Source organism: Pecten maximus, chromosome 8 (assembly GCF_902652985.1).
Source record: "Pecten maximus chromosome 8, xPecMax1.1, whole genome shotgun sequence".
Taxonomy (NCBI): Eukaryota; Metazoa; Mollusca; class Bivalvia; order Pectinida; family Pectinidae; genus Pecten; species Pecten maximus.
Genome location: NC_047022.1, coordinates 43,645,189 through 43,667,102, shown reverse-complemented (window position 1 = coordinate 43,667,102; position 21,914 = coordinate 43,645,189). Strand labels below are relative to the sequence as shown.

Here is a 21,914-nt window from a genome sequence, read left to right as displayed (position 1 = left end):
TGAACGAGAGCATCTTATTAAGAGAGAGAGTACATACTTGAAGAGAGTATTGTATCAAAAAAACTGTATTGAGAGTATTGCATTGAGAAAGTATCGTATTGAAAGAGAGCATCGTCTTGAAAGAGAGCTTTGTCTTGAAAGAGAGCATCGTCTTGAAAGAGAGCTTCGTCTTGAGAGAGAGTGCCTATTAAACGAGTGTCGTATTGAGAGAGTATCGTATTGTGTGTGTGTGTGTGTGTGTGAGAGAGAGAGAGAGAGAGAGAGAGAGAGAGAGAGAGAGAGATCGTATTGTGAGAGAGAGAGATCGTATTGTGTGTGTGAGAGAGAGAGATCGTATTGTGAGAGAGTCAGAGTCGTATTGTGAGAGAGTATCGTATTGAGAGAGTATAGTATTGTGAGAGAGAGAGAGAGAGAGAGAGAGAGAGAGAGAGAGAGATCGTATTGTGAGAGAGAATCGTATTGTGAGAGAGTATTGTATTGAAAGAATGTATCATTTTGAAAGAGAGCACTGTGTTAAAAGAGAGTATCTTATTTAAAGACAGTATCATCTTAAAAGAGAGTACCTATTAAAAGAGAGAATCATGTTGAGTGTATCGTATCAAAACAGAGTATCATATTGACTATTCTTGGCTAGTGAAGTTGGCAGCACTAATATCAGAAGAAATAAACACAGAATAAACAGTCAGTGTTTCAACAATTCCTGACGAAATCCACCCTTCTTTTAAACAACAAAATCACCCAGAAAACGCTTTCCATTTTTTATTTGCTTTTAAAATAATCATTCATAAATATTACATCAAATACATTTAAAATGAACATAAATATTTGTAACTAATTTCTGTGGTTTTATTACTGGGTATTTTCTCAGGTTTTAACTTCATACAGGAAAACGACAATCTAATGATGTCTTATGTCATGTGTTAACACCTGTATCCCCTAGACGTTCATAGCCCACTGTTGTGTGATGTCTGGTGTTAACACCTGTATCCCCTACACGTTAATAGCCCACTGTTGTGTGATGTCTGGTGTTAACACCTGTATCCCCTACACGTTAATAGTCCACTGTTGTGTGATGTCTGGTGTTAACACCTGTATCCCCTACACGTTAATAGTCCACTGTTGTGTGATGTCTGGTGTTAACACCTGTATCCCCTACACGTTAATAGTCCACTGTTGTGTGATGTCTGGTGTTAACACCTGTACCCCCTACACGTTAATAGTCCACTGTTGTGTGATGTCTGGTGTTAACACCTGTATCCCCTACACGTTAATAGTCCACTGTTGTGTGATGTCTGGTGTCAACACCTGTATCCCCTACACGTTAATAGCCCACTGTTGTGTGATGTCTGGTGTTAACACCTGTATCCCCTACACGTTAATAGCCCACTGTTGTGTGATGTCTGGTGTTTTGTGTGATGTCTGGTGTTAACACCTGTATCCCCTACATGTTAATAGCCCACTGTTGTGTGATGTCTGGTGTTTTGTGTGATGTCTGGTGTTAACACCTGTATCCCCTACACGTTAATAGCCCACTGTTGTGTGATGTCTGGTGTTTTGTGTGATGTCTGGTGTTAACACCTGTATCCCCTACACGTTAATAGCCCACTGTTGTGTGATGTCTGGTGTTTTGTGTGATGTCTGGTGTTAACACCTGTATCCCCTACACGTTAATAGTCCACGGTTGTGTGATGTCTGTGTTAACACCTGTATCCCCTACACGTTAATAGTCCACGGTTGTGTGATGTCTGGTGTTCCAGTATTTCATCAATGAGTTTACCTAACTCATTTAAACAATTATTCATGTAAACAAAACATTGTATACTTACTATTTATCAATGCAAGTACCCTATAAGCACTCTATCCCCTATAACTATAAGCACAAAACTTTTTTTCTGGTTGTAATGTCCCATCATTAATAAAACATTGTATACTGTAATTGTCCTAATAAATGCCTTTTCCCTTAGTTAAAAACACAAGACCACTTGATTATTCTGGTCCAAATACAATAATGTAATTCCAATCAGTATTAAAAAACAATGGCCTGAAAAATGTCACAAATGAAACTTTTGTCCTTTTTAAAATCCGCCAACATTAGAATTAATCAATCACACTTCAGATTGATACAATGCCATACAAACTTGTGAAGTGTAGCATATAGCTGAACTTTTGCTTTAGAAAAAGTACAATATTCTACTCTAAATAATTGTAGAGGGCAAAACAGAATCTGATATTTCACAAATATGAAGAGGTCAGAAAAGAAGCTGCCACCATATCTATATCACATACGACCTCAGTGAATTGGCCTATTGTCATGAAAACTGGATGTCAGTGCTGACTCTTTAAAAAGACATAGCAACAGAAAATAAAAACAATCTCATCGTATTCTCAAGAATTTCATTCTTTCTTCCAGTTTCACTATTTACACTTTCTTAACAATCATTTCCAGCAATATAAATACCACAATTGACTCGTCGATCACATAACCTTTCTTTTTTTCTCATTTTCTTACATCTTTCATTTTCTCTCAAAAGTTTTTCTCAATTTTCTTTCAGTCATCAATTCCTCTACATCCATTTGATTTTTACTTGTAAGCTCTATTACAAAAATTCACACACAGAATTTATCACACCAATTAAGACATAGTTACATGCATTTTTAAAATGCTGTTGTAAAAAAAGGAGCAAAAATTAAATTCACAAGGAATATTGTGAATCACAAAAAAAAATGTTAGTTCAGGCAAGATATTCTTTGTATTGTGCCTAAACATCATAATCAAGGTCACAGTGACCTACATAATGTATTAGAATAACAATACAATTACAAAATGTATTACTGAAGGTAAAGGGGTAGTAGAAATATACAAAAAAAACTTTCCTGGAACAGCTTTGTATGGAATATAAATCATTGGCTATAACAGAGGAATTCCACTCAGCATGGATGCTCTCCCTTCTGTCTCATAAAACAGGTGACTTAGGAGTTACTTCCCCTGTCATGAATTCATGTTTCCTTCTGACGGTAGACTTTTATGTATCACAACAAGTAATGGATATATCTCATCTTACCTGTATCCCTTACTTTTACCAATACAATTGCTCATATCTATATACTTGTGTTGCCATGACAACATCAAGATTACCAAGTTCTCTATTTTCTGACAGAAATATTTTAGTACTGGAAAGATAGAAAAATATTGCTCATTTCCCGGATAAAAGTTTTCTATCTGTCACCGGTAATAAGAGGTAGAAGACCGCAGTAAAGTTAACATTGCAATTGAACTAATATCTCCATGACGATCTTTTTCTATAAATCAGACAGTTAATTATTTTGATCATGTGAAATGTTGGTGTTCCACAAATAAAAAGTAGGTTTGTGATGTATGTAATAGATAGATATAAAATACAGATGTTTTAATATGTACTTCCTGTTTGACCATCAAAAAACAGTTCCATTGACAAATCATACTCCTCTAAACAGAAGACCTGACCACCTTAATGACTAATATCTAATATATCACAACCAATATCAATATTAGGATTCATTTAAAAATCAATTGTGGGGCGTTTTGTCACACAAAGTGAACATTTTGTAGCATTTTCTTCTTGGAATGTTTTAAAGCCACTTGAAGTATTATGATAAAAACAATGATTCTAATTTGAAGATAAGCTTGTGATATATCAATAATATGAAACTTGTTTTGAGAAATTTGATCAAATTGATATGACATATAATAACATATCATTATATAGAAATACACCCCCAGTTTATACAGTTGTATCACACATTCAGAATACACAAGCCTGGTGTAGGACCTTATCCAGGTAGTAGTATCGCAGAATAGCTAAAACTTTACAAATGGAAACATGAATTACAAAGTGGAGGGGAGGCTACAGTTAGTCTATATAATACTAGGTATGACAACACAATCAGACAATGTCTTCAGAATTATAAAAATCTTATTGCTGATGAAAAAAATGATAAAACACGACTTTATGAAATGAATTTTTATATCTGGTGATATTTTACTTTATCTATTCTTTAGGAAGTAAAAAAATTACATCTATACAATCACACTTTGAAAAGTTCTTAAATATTTATATACTCTTAAAATAATACAATTTCCTGTATGAGACAGGTTTAGACAAAACCACTGATAAAAACAATTCCTTTAAAATAATCAATACCACTGATAAAAAAGTTTGTTTGTTTGTTCCACGTCCTATTAACAGCCAGGGTCATTTAAGGATGTGCCAGGTTTTGGAGGTGGAGGAAAGCCAGAGTACCCGGAGAAAAACCACCGGCCTACGGTCAGTACTGGGCAACTACCCCACGTAGGTTTCGAACTCTCGCAACCCAGAGGTGGAGGGCTATAGTAATAAAGTGTCGGGGCACCTTAACCACTCGGCCACCGCGGCCCCTGATAAAAAAGGTTTTAATGTCTTTGAAAGAAAGGACTTCCAAACAAAGTAAACAAAGAATGTATTTTGAACAAACAGTACAATGTCATGAAAGATTAATTTTGTAAGCTTTGCACTCTGAGGAATTAGTCTTTTATGACATCTTACAAACTTCAGTTTTCACATAGTGTTTCTACATTGAAGGATATAACAAATATTTATAATACCAAACTAGCACTGGATGATTTGAACAAACATCTTCATTCTAAACTGACATAACGATGATACGTGAAACATCTTCATTCTAAACTGACATGACGATAATACGTTAAACACCTTCATTCTAAACTGACATGATGATGATACGTTAAACGTCTTCATTCTAATTATAAACTGACATAACAATGAAATGTTAAACACCTTCATTCTTAGCTGACATAACGATGAAATGTTAAACACCTTCATTCTTAGCTGACATAACGATGAAATGTTAAACAAAAATATCTCCAAGAATGAAAACATTAACAGGACAAATGAAAAACGATGTTTAGTAAACAAATTGATAATCTCAGTTTATAAAGCACTATGCATGGTATATAATTGTAATAAATAAGTTAATTTTTTTGTATAAACAAATGATCATTTTATCCGACACACAAGAAATAAATTTGTTTTACAAAAATACTGTCTTTCACGCAGTATTTCACCACTTTTGTATCCTCACCTGGCACCTAGCATTGACTACTGACAGCCTAGTACTACAGACAGCCTAGTACTACAGACAGCCGAGTATTACTACAGACAGCCGAGTACTGCAGACAGCCGAGTACTACTACAGACAGCCGAGTACTAGAGACAACCGAGTACTACTACAGACAGCCGAGTACTACAGACAGCAGAGTACTACAGACAGCCGAGTACTACAGACAGCCGAGTACTACTGACAGCCGAGTATTACTACAGACAGCCGAGTACTACAGACTGTCGAGTACTACAGACAGCGGAGTACTACTACAGACAGCCGAGTATTACTACAGACAGCCGAGTACTACTACAGACAGCCGAGTACTACTACAGACTGTCGAGTACTACTGACAGCTGAGTACTACTACAGACTGTCGAGTACTACTGACAGCCGAGTACTACAGACAGCCGAGTACTACTACTGACAGCCGAGTACTACAGACAGCCGAGTACTACTACAGACAGCCGAGTACTACAGACAGCCGAGTACTACAGACAGCCGAGTACTACTACAGACAGCCGAGTACTACAGACAGCCGAGTACTACTACAGACAGCTGAGTACTACAGACAGCCGAGTACTACTGACAGCCGAGTACTACTGACAGCCGAGTACTAGAGATGGCCGAGTACTACAGACAGCCGAGTACTACTACAGACAACCGAGTACTACATACAGTCGAGTACTACAGACAGCCGAGTACTACAGACAGCCGAGTACGACTACAGACAGCCGAGTACTACAGACAGTACTACAGACAGTACTACAGACAGTCGAGTATTACAGACAGCCGAGTACTACAGACAGCCGAGTATTACAGACAGTATTACAGACAGTACTACAGACAGTACTACAGACAGTCGAGTATTACAGACAGCCGAGTACTACAGACAGCCGAGTATTACAGACAGTATTACAGACAGCCGAGTATTACAGACAGCTGAGTACTACAGACAGCCGAGTACTACAGACAGCCGAGTATTACAGACAGCCGAGTATTACAGACAGCCGAGTACTACAGACAGCCGAGTATTACAGACAGCCGAGTATTACAGACAGCTGAGTACTACAGACAGCCGAGTACTACAGACAGCCGAGTATTACAGACAGCCGAGTATTACAGACAGCCGAGTACTACAGACAGCCGAGTACTACAGACAGCTGCTCTCCATTTATTATTTTATGTATTATGAATGAGTATGTTCCTGTTTTACTGTTTTATTAACTGTTGTGAAATTATTTCTTTAAAGAACATGTGACCTCACTGTCAAAATCAAATTTTAAATAACCTGTCCTGGAGCAATAAAATGATAAACAGGATTCATTTGTCAACAAAACATTTTCTCAGTTATTTCTGACACAATAACTGAATACAATATCTGCATATCATTGTAAGTGGACAGGAATGTCACTAACGCAGTGACAACAAACAGAATAATTCTAACATAAACGATGTATCTTGATGTCCGGGTCTGGTGCTATTATCACAGCTTGTTCATCGACACTGAACTACATAGAAACAGACAATTTGTCCAGTTCATGGGGAACACGAGAAGTCCTGGTTGAGGTGTGGATGTCTGGTGTTGTCTACAGAAGAATATCGTTTGGTGGTGAAGTGATGATGGAATATAGAATTCACAATATTTGCCGGTAACTGGTGAACATTGGTCTTCATGATCTATGGTCAAAATTCCTCTATAGTCCAGTGATTTCAATATATAGCTAATTTAAAAGCTCTCTCGCAATGATCACAATATTTAAGAGAACTTCAGAATGGCTGGTAGTAATCTATCAAAAGTTCACAGGGTATGGCCACCTGATTAGGCCAGTGTTCAGGGGGAAATTGACACCCTACATGGTAAGGTCAGAGTTCAAGGGGAAATTGGCCCCTGGTTAGGTCAGAATTCACAGGAAATGACCCCTGTTAGGTCATTATCCAGGGACAATGACCCTCAATAGTTGACTATTTGAGGGATTGCTCAGAAGTCAACATCCACTGACGAGAAGTGTACATCGCCCTTCTGTGTCACCTGACTATATAACCTTTACATCTCTGTTCCGCCATTGGCTGTGAAATCAAACTCCTCATCCTCACCAGCAATGGACTTCAGACTTATCCCTCCATTTTTGGCTTCCTTCTTATTCATATCTACAAAATAGTATCATATTGGGATAACAATACAAGGTTATCTCAAGGTCAGATATCAAACAAGTTTATCTCAAGGTCAGATATATATATCACAACAAACAAGGTTATCTCAAGGTCAGATATCAACACAAATAAGGTTATCTCAAGGTCAGATATCACAACAAACAAGGTTATATCAAGGTCAGATATCAACACAAATAAGGTTATATCAAGGTCAGATATCACAACAAACAAGGTTATCTCAAGGTCAGATATCACAACAAACAAGGTTATATCAAGGTCAGATATCACAACAAACAAGGTTATATCAAGGTCAGATATCACAACAAACAAGGTTATATCAAGGTCAGATATCACAACAAACAAAGAGATCTTGAGGTCATGTCACATATAAAAGTTACCACACAAAACACAAGGTTATATTAGATTGCATATTACACACATTCAGCTTTAACAAATAACATAACTGTATTATCTAGTATACCAGTTTTCATCAGTTATAATTAGACAATAATATTCATACAGTATAATAGTTGCTTTCAGCCTTCGGCTTTTATTATAAAGGCTATAAAGGTCAAAATACAACATGCTATATGTAGGATCTTACATGAGTGCTCAGACACAAGATTTATAAAAAGTTGGTAACTAAATTGAAAAAAAAAGTGAGATAAGTTTCAAATGTTTCAAATGAAATGGAAACAAACTAAGAATCAGTTTTATCATATAACCAGATTTACTGAGTTATCGTTAAAATGTGTTAAACTAATATAACAGGGTTATAGACAACAGACACTGCCACAACAGTTAATACCGGGTACCAAACAAACAGCTAACAAACAGCTAACATACAGGTGCTAATACAAGGCTGGAAATCCTGGTTAATGAAAGCTGAAATATTAAAGTTTATGTCAGAAGTGGTAATTATTGTCCTGTAATGAGCTACTATATAGATTTCTACCACAATATGCTGTGTTATTCCACTCTCAAGCCACTGTATAAATGTGCCGACTGTTGGATATATATATGTTATATACCACTAGTGGTATATGACCTTCCGGTGTTTTGATTGGTCAAGAATTCAAACTTTGACCCGAGCTGCATTTGTTATTGACGTCATCAATAATCACACCTGTATTTGCATACGCAAAATAACACTTGGCCACGTTTCCCTATGATTCAAGCCAATATTATTGTGGTAGAAACAGGTCACATGACTCGTGATTTTTGGATCTGAAATTTATTTCACTGGAGTAAGTTATTTTTTAAAAGTTACAAAAGACACGTCCTTTGTAACTTTTAAAAAATAACTTACTCACGTAAAATATATTCCATATCCAACAACCACTAGTTGTGTAACCTCTATATAGTACACAAGTCATGTATATAGATTTCAGGACAACTTTTCATGCAATAGTATGAACTTCGTAATAATCTGTACAACAAATGACGATTACTGTGACAGGTCATTGTTGTCAGTTTTATTACTGTGGCAGGTCATTGTTGTCGATTTTATTACCATGACAGGTCATTGTTGTCGGTTATATTACAGTGACAGGTCATTGTTGTCGGTTATATTACCGTGACAGGTCATTGTTGTCAGTTATATTACAGTGACAGGTCATTGTTGTCGGTTATATTACCCTGACAGGTCATTGTTGTCGGTTATATTACTGTGACAGGTCATTGTTGTCGGTTATATTACCGTGACAGGTCATTGTTGTCAGTTATATTACAGTGACAGTTCATTGTTGTCGGTTATATTACCGTGACAGGTCATTGTTGTCAGTTATATTACCGTGACAGGTCATTGTTGTCGGTTATATTACCGTGACAGGTCATTGTTGTCAGTTATATTACTGTGACAGGTCATTGTTGTCAGTTATATTACTGTGACAGGTCATTGTTGTCGGTTATATTACCGTGACAGGTCATTGTTGTCGGTTATATTACCGTGACAGGTCATTGTTGTCGGATATATTACAGTGACAGGTCATTGTTGTCGGTTATATTACCATGACAGGTCATTGTTGTCGGTTATATTACCGTGACAGGTCATTGTTGTCGGTTATATTACCGTGACAGGTCATTGTTGTCAGTTATATTACTGTGACAGGTCATTGTTGTCGGTTATATTACCATGACAGGTCATTGTTGTCGGTTATATTACTGTGACAGGTCATTGTTGTCGGTTATATTACTGTGACAGGTCATTGTTGTTGGTTATATTACTGTGACAGGTCATTGTTGTCGGTTATATTACTGTGACAGGTCATTGTTGTCGGTTATATTACCATGACAGGTCATTGTTGTCGGTTATATTACCGTGACAGGTCATTGTTGTCAGTTATATTACTGTGACAGGTCATTGTTGTCGGTTATATTACAGTGACAGGTCACTAGTGTCGGTTATATTACCGTGACAGGTCATTGTTGTCGGTTATATTACCGTGACAGGTCATTGTTGTCGGTTATATTACTGTGAGAGGTCATTGTTGTCGGTTATATTACCGTGACAGGTCATTGTTGTCGGTTATATTACCGTGACAGGTCATTGTTGTCGGTTATATTACAGTGACAGGTCATTGTTGTCGGTTATATTACCGTGACAGGTCATTGTTGTCGGTTATATTACCGTGACAGGTCATTGTTGTTGGTTATATTACCGTGACAGGTCATTGTTGTCGGTTATATTACAGTGACAGGTCATTGTTGTCGGTTATATTACCGTGATAGGTCATTGTTGTCGGTTATATTACCATGACAGGTCATTGTTGTCGGTTATATTACCTTGACAGGTCATTGTTGTCGGTTATATTACCGTGACAGGTCATTGTTGTCGGTTATATTACCGTGACAGGTCATTGTTGTCGGTTATATTACCGTGACAGGTCATTGTTGTCGGTTATATTACTGTGACAGGTCATTGTTGTCAGTTATATTACCGTGACAGGTCATTGTTGTCGGTTATATTACCGTGACAGGTCATTGTTGTCGGTTATATTACCGTGACAGGTCATTGTTGTCGGATATATTACCGTGACAGGTCATTGTTGTCGGTTATATTACCATGACAGGTCATTGTTGTCGGTTATATTACCGTGACAGGTCATTGTTGTCGGTTATATTACCGTGACAGGTCATTGTTGTCGGTTATATTACTGTGACAGGTCATTGTTGTCGGTTATATTACCATGACAGGTCATTGTTGTCGGTTATATTACTGTGACAGGTCATTGTTGTCGGTTATATTACTGTGACAGGTCATTGTTGTTGGTTATATTACTGTGACAGGTCATTGTTGTCGGTTATATTACTGTGACAGGTCATTGTTGTCGGTTATATTACCATGACAGGTCATTGTTGTCGGTTATATTACCGTGACAGGTCATTGTTGTCAGTTATATTACTGTGACAGGTCATTGTTGTCGGTTATATTACTGTGACAGGTCACTAGTGTCGGTTATATTACCGTGACAGGTCATTGTTGTCGGTTATATTACTGTGACAGGTCATTGTTGTCGGTTATATTACTGTGACAGGTCATTGTTGTTGGTTATATTACCGTGACAGGTCATTGTTGTCGGTTATATTACAGTGACAGGTCATTGTTGTCGGTTATATTACCGTGATAGGTCATTGTTGTCGGTTATATTACCATGACAGGTCATTGTTGTCGGTTATATTACCTTGACAGGTCATTGTTGTCGGTTATATTACCGTGACAGGTCATTGTTGTCGGTTATATTACCGTGACAGGTCATTGTTGTCGGTTATATTACCTTGACAGGTCACTGTTGTCGGTTATATTACTGTGACAGGTCATTGTTGTCAGTTATATTACCGTGACAGGTCATTGTTGTCGGTTATATTACCGTGACAGGTCATTGTTGTCGGATATATTACAGTGACAGGTCATTGTTGTCGGTTATATTACCATGACAGGTCATTGTTGTCGGTTATATTACCGTGACAGGTCATTGTTGTCGGTTATATTACCGTGACAGGTCATTGTTGTCAGTTATATTACTGTGACAGGTCATTGTTGTCGGTTATATTACCATGACAGGTCATTGTTGTCGGTTATATTACTGTGACAGGTCATTGTTGTCGGTTATATTACTGTGACAGGTCATTGTTGTTGGTTATATTACTGTGACAGGTCATTGTTGTCGGTTATATTACTGTGACAGGTCATTGTTGTCGGTTATATTACCATGACAGGTCATTGTTGTCGGTTATATTACCGTGACAGGTCATTGTTGTCAGTTATATTACTGTGACAGGTCATTGTTGTCGGTTATATTACAGTGACAGGTCACTAGTGTCGGTTATATTACCGTGACAGGTCATCGTTGTCGGTTATATTACTGTGACAGGTCATTGTTGTCGGTTATATTACTGTGAGAGGTCATTGTTGTCGGTTATATTACCGTGACAGGTCATTGTTGTCGGTTATATTACCGTGACAGGTCATTGTTGTCGGTTATATTACAGTGACAGGTCATTGTTGTCGGTTATATTACCGTGATAGGTCATTGTTGTCGGTTATATTACTGTGACAGGTCATTGTTGTCGGTTATATTACCTTGACAGGTCATTGTTGTCGGTTATATTACCGTGACAGGTCATTGTTGTCGGTTATATTACCGTGACAGGTCATTGTTGTTGGTTATATTACCGTGACAGGTCATTGTTGTCGGTTATATTACAGTGACAGGTCATTGTTGTCGGTTATATTACCGTGATAGGTCATTGTTGTCGGTTATATTACCATGACAGGTCATTGTTGTCGGTTATATTACCTTGACAGGTCATTGTTGTCGGTTATATTACCGTGACAGGTCATTGTTGTCGGTTATATTACCGTGACAGGTCATTGTTGTCGGTTATATTACCTTGACAGGTCATTGTTGTCGGTTATATTACTGTGACAGGTCATTGTTGTCAGTTATATTACCGTGACAGGTCATTGTTGTCGGTTATATTACTGTGGCAGGTCATTGTTGTCAGTTATATTACCGTGACAGGTCATTGTTGTCGGTTATATTACCTTGACAGGTCATTGTTGTCGGTTATATTACCGTGACAGGTCATTGTTGTCGGTTATATTACCGTGACAGGTCATTGTTGTCGGTTATATTACAGTGACAGGTCATTGTTGTCGGTTATATTACCGTGACAGGTTATTGTTGTCGGTTATATTACCGTGACAGGTCATTGTTGTCGGTTATATTACCGTGACAGGTCATTGTTGTCGGTTGTATTACCGTGACAGGTCATTGTTGTCTGTTATGTTACCGTGACAGGTCATTGTTGTCGGTTATATTACCATGACAGGTCATTGTTGTCGGTTATATTACCGCGACAGGTCACTAGTGTCGGTTATATTACCATGACAGGTCATTGTTGTCGATTATATTACCGTGACAGGTCATTGTTGTCTGTTATATTACCGTGACAGGTCATTGTTGTCGGTTATATTACCGTGACAGGTCATTGTTGTCGGTTATATTACCGTGACAGGTCATTGTTGTCGGTTATATTACCGTGACAGGTCATTGTTGTCGGTTATATTACTGTGGCAGGTCATTGTTGTCGGTTATATTACCGTTACAGGTCATTGTTGTCGGTTATATTACTGTGGCAGGTCATTGTTGTCAGTTATATTACCGTGACAGGTCATTATTGTCGGTTATATTACCGTGACAGGTCATTGTTGTCGGTTATATTACCGTGACAAGTCATTGTTGTCGGTTATATTACTGTAACAGGTCATTGTTGTCGGTTATATTACCATGACAGGTCATTGTTGTCGGTTATATTACCGTGACAGGTCATTGTTGTCGGTTATATTACCGTGACAGGTCATTGTTGTCGGTTATATTACAGTGACAGGTCATTGTTGTCGGGTTATATTACCGTTACAGGTCATTGTTGTCGGTTATATTACCGTGACAGGCCATTGTTGTCGGTTATATTACCGTGACAGGTCATTGTTGTCGGTTATATTACCGTGACAGGTGATTGTTGTCGGTTATATTACCGTGACAGGTCATTGTTGTCGGTTATATTACCGTGACAGGTCATTGTTTACGGTTATATTACCGTGACAGGTCATTGTTGTCGGTTATATTACCGTGACAGGTCAGTGTTGTCGGTTATATTACAGCGACAGGTCACTAGTGTCGGTTATATTACTGTGACAGGTCATTGTTGTCTGATTAAAGCAAATAATGTGTTAAAAAAGCCAAAGAAATGAGGGAAATCATGCAGTTAGTCGCCAAATAAACAGGAAGCTCAAAGAAAACAAAATGCCAAGAGGATAAATCTACAATATATATATATTACATGTAGATTATAGTGGAAGGCACTTGGTTGTCAAGCCGTTCAGCATCTTCAGACCTGAGAATGATAGGGTCGTTGTAACTGTCTGTATCTCCAGCTTCCTGTATAGATGCTTGTCCTGTTATATCGATGTTCACAACAAATCAGTAATATACAAAACAATGGAAACATTATCTGATAAAGAAAACTCACTCCCTTAATTTGGTAGATTACTTACAGATGACATACTGTACGTATCTCACAAAACTATCGTAATATTACCCGACATAGAAACCTCACTCCCTTAATTATAAAGATTACTTACAGATGAGTTGAGATGACAAAATATGTCTCACAAAACTATCGTAATATTACCCGACATAGAAAACTCACTCCCTTAATTAGGAAGATTACTTACAGATGAGTCGAGATGACAAAATATGTCTCACAAAACTATCGTAATATTACCCGACATAGAAAACTCACTCACTTAATTTGGTAGATTACTTACAGATGACATACTGTACGTATCTCATAAAACTATCGTAATATTACCCGACATAGAAACCTCACTCACTTAATTTGGAAGATTACTTACAGATGACATACTGTACGTATCTCACAAAACTATCGTAATATTACCCGACATAGAAACCTCACTCACTTAATTTGGAAGATTACTTACAGATGACATACTGTACGTATCTTACAAAACTATCGTAATATTCCCCCGACATAAAAACATCACTCCCTTAATTAGGAAGATTACTTACAGATGACATACTGCATCACCTGTTACAGATCAGTATCTCACAAAAGAATCGTAACATTATCTGATATAGAATTCTCATATGCTAAATTTGAAAGATCACTTTAGAGAAACTAATTATTACATGTTGCAGATCAGTTTTATACAATTTAAATAGTATCTGGCAAGAAAATATCACTCATTAAATATGGCAGACAGACATAGTTCCTCAAAACTCATCCTTCCCTTCACATCAACACCAGCTTACCGTGTGTGATTTTTGAAGCGTTATTTTTGTCCTTTTCGATGAAGAGTGCGGTGGCCAAGAAGAAACCTCCTCCGAGGACACAGATAAAGGGAGTGATATAGAGGGCCGTCTGTAATGTCTTAAACTGTACATAGGGGGAACTCGCTGGAGCATTGTAATGCTTGGATAGAACTTCCGACACCTAAAACACAAAACACAGTGGTATATAATATAAAAATAGGGGGAACTCGCTGGAGCATTGTAATGCTTGGCTAGACCATCCGACACCTAAAAACACAAAACACAGTGGTATATAATATAAAAATAGGGGGAACTCGCTGGAACATTGTAATGTTTGGCTAGACCATCCGACACCTAAAAACACAAAACACAGTGGTATATAATATAAAAATAGGGGGAACTCGCTGGAGCATGGTAATGCTTGGCTAGACCATCCGACACCTAAAACACAAAACACAGTGGTATATAATATAAAAATAGGGGGAACTCGCTGGAGCATTGTAATGCTTGGCTAGACCATCCGACACCTAAAACACAAAACACAGTGGTATATAATATAAAAATAAGGCATCGCAGAGCATATGTATCACCTCATACCAGAAATTATGCAATGACTTGCCAAGAATAACCATTTGGAAATTAGTAAAGATACTTTGGCAAATTACAGTCCCCCACTGAATGTGAAATCATATGCTAAGAATATACAGATGCTGAATTTGTAAAACTTTTTCTTTGATGTAAGCCAACATCAGAATGTAGAAAAGAGTTGGTTACATCACCTCATACAGCGAAGAACAAGATAAAGTGTGGAAAGATAGAGGAACAGACACAATTCAAAGTTATAGCCCCCCCCCCCCCCCCTCACTTCCCAGCCTTCTGTTCTTAATGAGGGATTAATCATTCTTAAATAATTCTGTACTATTACTTCAGAAATTCTATAAATAGAAAAAAGTACTGATTAGTACAAATAGATAAAATATATGCAAACTTGCGAAAGAGATATGAATAAGTTCTCATAGAAATGAGAAAAAGATGTCTGTAGAATTAGGAGTTTACCTCACCCTTAATCCTCTAATCAACAATAAATAATTACCTCACCCTAAATCCTCTAATCAACAATAAATAATTACCTCACCATGCCCTAAATCCTCTAATCAACAATAAATAATTACCTCACCATGCCCTAAATCCTCTAATCAACAATAAATAATTACCTCACCATGCCCTTAATCCTCTAATCAACAATAAATAATTACCTCACCATGCCCTAAATCCTCTAATCAACAATAAATAATTACCTCACCATGCCCTTAATCCTCTAACCAACAATAAATAGTACTAAATCCTCTAATCAACAATAAATAATTACCTCACCATGCCCTAAATCCTCTAATCAACAATAAATAATTACCTCACCATGCCCTAAATCCTCTAATCAACAATAAATAATTACCTCACCATGCCCTTAATCCTCTAATCAACAATAAATAATTACCTCACCCTAAATCCTCTAATCAACAATAAATAATTACCTCACCATGCCCTTAATCCTCTAATCAACAATAAATAATTACCTCACCATGCCCTTAATCCTCTAATCAACAATAAATAATTACCTCACCCTAAATCCTCTAATCAACAATAAATAATTACCTCACCATGCCCTAAATCCTCTAATCAACAATAAATAATTACCTCACCATGCCCTAAATCCTCTAATCAACAATAAATAATTACCTCACCCTAAATCCTCTAATCAACAATAAATAATTACCTCACCCTTAATCCTCTAATCAACAATAAATAATTACCTCACCATGCCCTTAATCCTCTAATCAACAATAAATAATTACCTCACCATGCCCTTAATCCTCTAATGAACAATAAATAATTACCTCATCATGCCCTTAATCCTCTAATCAACAATAAATAATTACCTCACCATGCCCTTAATTCTCTAATCAACAATAAATAATTACCTCACCATGCCCTAAATCCTCTAATCAACAATAAATAATTACCTCACCATGCCCTAAATCCTCTAACCAACAATAAATAACCAGTCTGATTTTTTTTCAGACCAGCACCATATCAAACTGGTTATGTACAGAAAATCATTACTTGTCAAAGCCAACTCACCAATCCTACAATGTATGGACTGCCAGCGTCACCAAGAGCATGTGAGAACAGAATCTGTACTGATTCGGCCGTCGACCTCCGTGTAGGTATTACAACATACTGTAAACGGAAACAAGCTCTGTTTAATGTTTATCACAGAAGGTTAGAATATACAGGTACAAGACATCCTAAAGGGATATTGGTGCCCACCAATGAATGTTTTTTTTAGGTTCCTTGGGTGGTTGATCTTCTCTCTCTTTTTTATTGCTTTCTTTTTTTCCTCATAATAATCTGATAACATGAACACATGGAACCTACATGTGAAGTTTGAGAAACGTCCCACCAGTTCCTTTCAAGAAATATTGATAACAAATTTCAATTCACAAAATTCACGATGGCCACCTGCCGGCCATTTTGTTTAACTGATCAAAAATCTAAATTGAATGGCACAACTTAGGACCAAGGGGAACCTACACATGAAGTTTGAAGAATATCCCTTAAGTACTTTCTGAGAAATATCGATAACAATCTTTCATTGTCAAAATTTAAGATAGCCACCTGTTGGCCATGTTGTTTTCCGATTGGTCCCAAAATGCAATATGCACAACCTACATATGAAATTTGAGAAAGATCCATTCTGTATTTTCTGAGAAATAGCAATTACAAGAATTGTTTAGAGACGGACGACGGACCATGGACGCATGGCGATTTTAATAGCGTCACCATCTGATGATGGTAGGCTAAAAATCTGTTAACACCTTTGTGATGCCTGTAAAGAGATTTAAACTTACCAATAACATATCAGCAATAATGGACCAGTTCAAACATAACATTGTCTCTCCTAGGAAAATCAGGATCTGTAATGTACAGAAATCAGGTGTCAGAAATAATGGACCAGTTCAAACATAACATTGTCTCTCCTAGGAAAATCAGGATCTGTAATGTACAGAAATCAGTTGTTACACCTCAGAGCTAAAGCTGCTGTTTGTCTACTTATAAACATACGTTCGTATTACATATCATCCCAGCGAGGACTAGTTAAAAATGTGAGTGTTATACTTACCCATGTTGGAACTGTGTACCATTCAGACAGTACGAGGGCGAAGAAAAGGAATGGCACACACGTCAGAAGGCCAAAGGCACACACCAGTGGATCTGCACGTGGATTTATCTTTTTGTAGCGCCGAGAAACCTCTGCCCCTAACGCCACACCCACAAATCCAGCTACCACAGTTATTATTCCGAAGGTGAAAGCCACGCTGAAAACAGAAAGAGTAAGGATTGATTATTAACAAATACTTCTGATAATTAAACACTGAACATTATTGATAAATAACATTTGTTATTATACCTTATGTAAGATTCTCGCCTTATTATTGGTCAATTCCTAATCACAAGACCTGAAACAATATGCAGTGTCAGAAACAGCGGTCAACATTGCCGTGGGATATTGCAATGTTCCCCGCTCCGCCCGAAAACGCACGATTGTTTCTTACGGAAAATTCCGAACATTGAGAAGGGAGACAATTCTTACAAACGCAACAGTGACACAGACAACTTGTAAACATGGAGCAGACGTCCAAGAGGTTTGCCTCAATATTTGAGGAGGATATCGATAAATTGATATCTATTCGGTATAATAAAATAAATAGTGCCCTTGTCTGAGGGGAATATGGAGGATTGTTTCCCCGAGGGAACATTATCTTCCCGAGCCAATAGGCGAGGGAAGATAATGTTCTCGAGGGGAAACAATCCTCCATATTCCCCTCAGACAAGGGCACTATTTATACAAGGGCCCAATGGGCCCAAATCGCTCACCTGCAATGCAGTGATCTTTTCATATATGGATCCTGCAGTTATTTGAAAGCATGCTACAGGACCAATATAATGTCTCTCTGCACTTTGGCTTTTCACTAAAAGTCATTTAAAGATTTAAGCATACTTGATCGACGTGACCTTGAATGAAGGTCAAGGTCATTCATTTGAACAAACTTGGTAGCCCTTCACCCCAGCATGCTACAGACCCAATATCAACTCCCTGGGACTCTTGGTTATTGAGAAGAAGTTGTTTAAAGATTTTAGCCTTTTTGACCCCTGTGACCTTGAATGAAGGTCAAGGTCATTCATTTGAACAAACTTGGTAGCCCTTTACCCCAGCATGCTACAGACCCAATATCAACTCTCTGGGACTCTTGGTTATTGAGAAGAAGTCGTTTAAAGATTTTAGCCTTTTTGACTCCTGTGACCTTGAATGAAAGTCAAGGTCATTCATTTGAACAAACTTGGTAGCCCTTCACCCCAGCATGCTACAGGCCAAATATTAGGTCTCTGGGACTCTTGGTTATTGAGAAGAAGTCGTTTAAAGATTTTAGCCTTTTTGACTCCTGTGACCTTGAATGAAAGTCAAGGTCATTCATTTGAACAAACTTGGTAGCTCTTTACCCCAGCATGTTACAGGCCAAATATTAGGTCTCTGGGACTCTTGGTTATCGAGAAGAAGTCGTTTAAAGATTTTAGCCTTTTTGGCCCCTGTGACCTTGAATGAAGGTCAAGGTCATTCATTTGAACAAACTTGGTAGCCCTTCACCCCAGCATGCTACAGGCCAAATATTAGGTCTCTGGGACTCTTGGTTATTGAGAAGAAGTCGTTTAAAGATTTTAGCCTTTTTGACTCCTGTGACCTTGAATGAAAGTCAAGGTCATTCATTTGAACAAACTTGGTAGCCCTTCACCCCAGCATGCTACAGACCCAATATCAACTCCCTGGGACTCTTGGTTATTGAGAAGAAGTTGTTTAAAGATTTTAGCCTTTTTGACTCCTGTGACCTTGAATGAAGGTCAAGGTCATTCATTTGAACAAAATTGGTAGCCCTTTACCGCAGCATGCTACAGACCCAATATCAACTCCCTGAGACTCTTGGTTATTGAGAAGAAGTCGTTTAAAGATTTTAGCCTTTTTGACTCCTGTGACCTTGAATGAAAGTCAAGGTCATTCATTTGAACAAACTTGGGAGCCCTTCACCCCAGCATGCTACAGGCCAAATATTAGGCCTCTGGGACTCTTGGTTATTGAGAAGAAGTCGTTTAAAGATTTTAGCCTTTTTGACTCCTGTGACCTTGAATGACGGTCAAGGTCATTCATTTGAACAAACTTGGTAGCCCTTCACCCCAGCATGCTACAGACCCAATATCAACTCCCTGGGACTCTTGGTTATTGAGAAGAAGTTGTTTAAAGATTTTAGCCTTTTTGACCCCTGTGACCTTGAATGAAAGTCAAGGTCATTCATTTGAACAAACTTGGTAGCCCTTCACCCGAACATGCTACAGACCCAATATCAACTCCCTGGGACTCTTGGTTATTGAGAAGAAGTCGTTTAAAGATTTTAGCCTTTTTGACTCCTGTGACCTTGAATGAAAGTCAAGGTCATTCATTTGAACAAACTTGGTAGCCCTTCACCCAATCATGCTACAGACCCAATATCAAGTCCCTGGGACTCTTGGTTATTGAGAAGAAGTCGTTTAAAGATTTTAGCCTTTTTGACTCCTGTGACCTTGAATGAAGGTCAAGGTCATTCATTTGAACAAACTTGGTAGCCCTTCACCCCAGCATGCTACAGACCCAATATCAAGTCCCTGGGTCTTTTGGCTATTTAGAAGAAGTCGTCTAATTTTTTTTTTAGCCTTTTTGACTCCTGTGACCTTGAATGAAAGTCAAGGTCATTCATTTGAACAAACTTGGTAGCCCTTTACCCCAGCATGCTACAGACCCAATATCAACTCCCTGGGACTGTTGGTTGTTGAGAAGAAGTCGTTTGAAGATTTTAGCCTTTTTGACTCCTGTGACCTTGAATGAAGGTCAAGGTCATTCATTTGAACAAACTTGGTAGCCCTTCACCCCAGCATGCTACAGGCCCAATATTAGGTCTCTAGGCCTTTTGGTTATTGAGAAGAAGTTGCTTGAATGGAAAGTTGACGCCGGACGGACGGCCGGACGGCCGGACGGACGGACGACGGACGGACGACGGACGCCGCGCCACGGCATAAGCTCACTTGCCCTTCGGGCAGGTGAGCTAATAATATATGTAGGACATATCTGGTATCTGTGGCATTTTAGATCCTTAACAATGCCTGGAACATCAGGGCAGAGATTGGAAATGCTCAGTTACACATTTTCACATACAATTACACCGAGATATGTACACATTGTCGTCAGCAATAATTTCCTGATAACTTTGGCTACTGAACTATCTTATAATCTAACAAGAATATCTATGTGCATGTACTGTAACAATGTTTTTCCCGTATCGCTTTGTCAGTAAGCTTTAAGCTCACTCCAATATTCACAAAGTGTACATCTTTGTCGGTAAGCTTTAATGTCAAGCTTTGTCAGTAAGCTTTAACTAACGCCAATATTCACTTTCAGTAAGCTTTAACTAACTCCAATATTCACTAAGTGTACAGCTTTGTCATGTAATATGATGTCCTTGTTAGGGTAGGGAATAATGATGTCCTCGTTACAGTAGGGAATAATGATGTCCTCATTACAGAGGGAATAATGATGTCCTCGTTACAGTAGGGAATAATGATGTCCTCGTTACTGTAGGTAATAATGATGTCCTCGTTACAGTAGGTAATAATGATGTCCTCGTTACAGTAGGTAATAATGATGTCCTCGTTACAGTAGGGAATAATGATGTCCTCGTTACAGTAGGGAATAATGATGTCCTCGTTACGGTAGGTAATAATCATGTCCTCGTTACGGTAGGTAATAATGATGTCCTCGTTACAGTAGGTAAAAATCATGTCCTCGTTACAGTAGGTAATAATGATGTCCTCGTTACAGTAGGTAATAATGATGTCCTCGTTACAGGAGGTAATAATGATGTCCTCGTTACAGTAGGTAATAATGATGTCCTCTTACAGTAGATAATAATGATGTCCTCGTTACAGTAGGGAATAATGATGTCCTCGTTACAGAGGGAATAATGATGTCCTCGTTACAGTAGATAATAATGATGTCCTCGTTACAGTAGGGAATAATGATGTCCTCGTTACATTAGGGAATAATGATGTCCTTGTTACAGTAGGTAATAATGATGTCCTCGTTACAGTAGGTAATAATGATGTCCTCGTTACAGTAGGTAATAATGATGTCCTCGTTACAGTAGG

General features: G+C 38.0%; 1 protein-coding gene across 6 annotated transcripts in view; it reads right to left on the bottom strand.

Moving 5' to 3' along the window:
* Positions 1-4,317: 4,317 nt before the first annotated feature.
* The window catches only part of LOC117333599 (protein spinster homolog 1-like), a 37,611-nt gene continuing 20,014 nt past the window's right edge, over positions 4,318-21,914 (bottom strand). The window contains exons 8-14 of one of the 6 annotated variants that reach the window (XR_004533948.1): positions 17,809-18,004; positions 17,537-17,602; positions 16,767-16,865; positions 14,628-14,808; positions 13,636-13,750; positions 4,731-7,287; positions 4,318-4,691 (exon numbers count right to left, since the gene is read on the bottom strand). Coding sequence is in view for 4 of the 6 variants with exons in the window: in XM_033892962.1 (XP_033748853.1) it covers positions 7,278-7,287; positions 13,636-13,750; positions 14,628-14,808; positions 16,767-16,865; positions 17,537-17,552; positions 17,632-17,681; positions 17,809-18,004 (667 nt within the window). In the remaining 2 variants the exon portion in view is untranslated. Of the gene's footprint in view, positions 7,288-13,635; positions 13,751-14,627; positions 14,809-16,766; positions 16,866-17,536; positions 17,603-17,631; positions 17,682-17,808; positions 18,005-21,914 lie in introns of all 6 variants that reach the window. The other 5 variants (XR_004533949.1, XM_033892962.1, XM_033892961.1 and 2 more) reach the window with 5 other exon arrangements.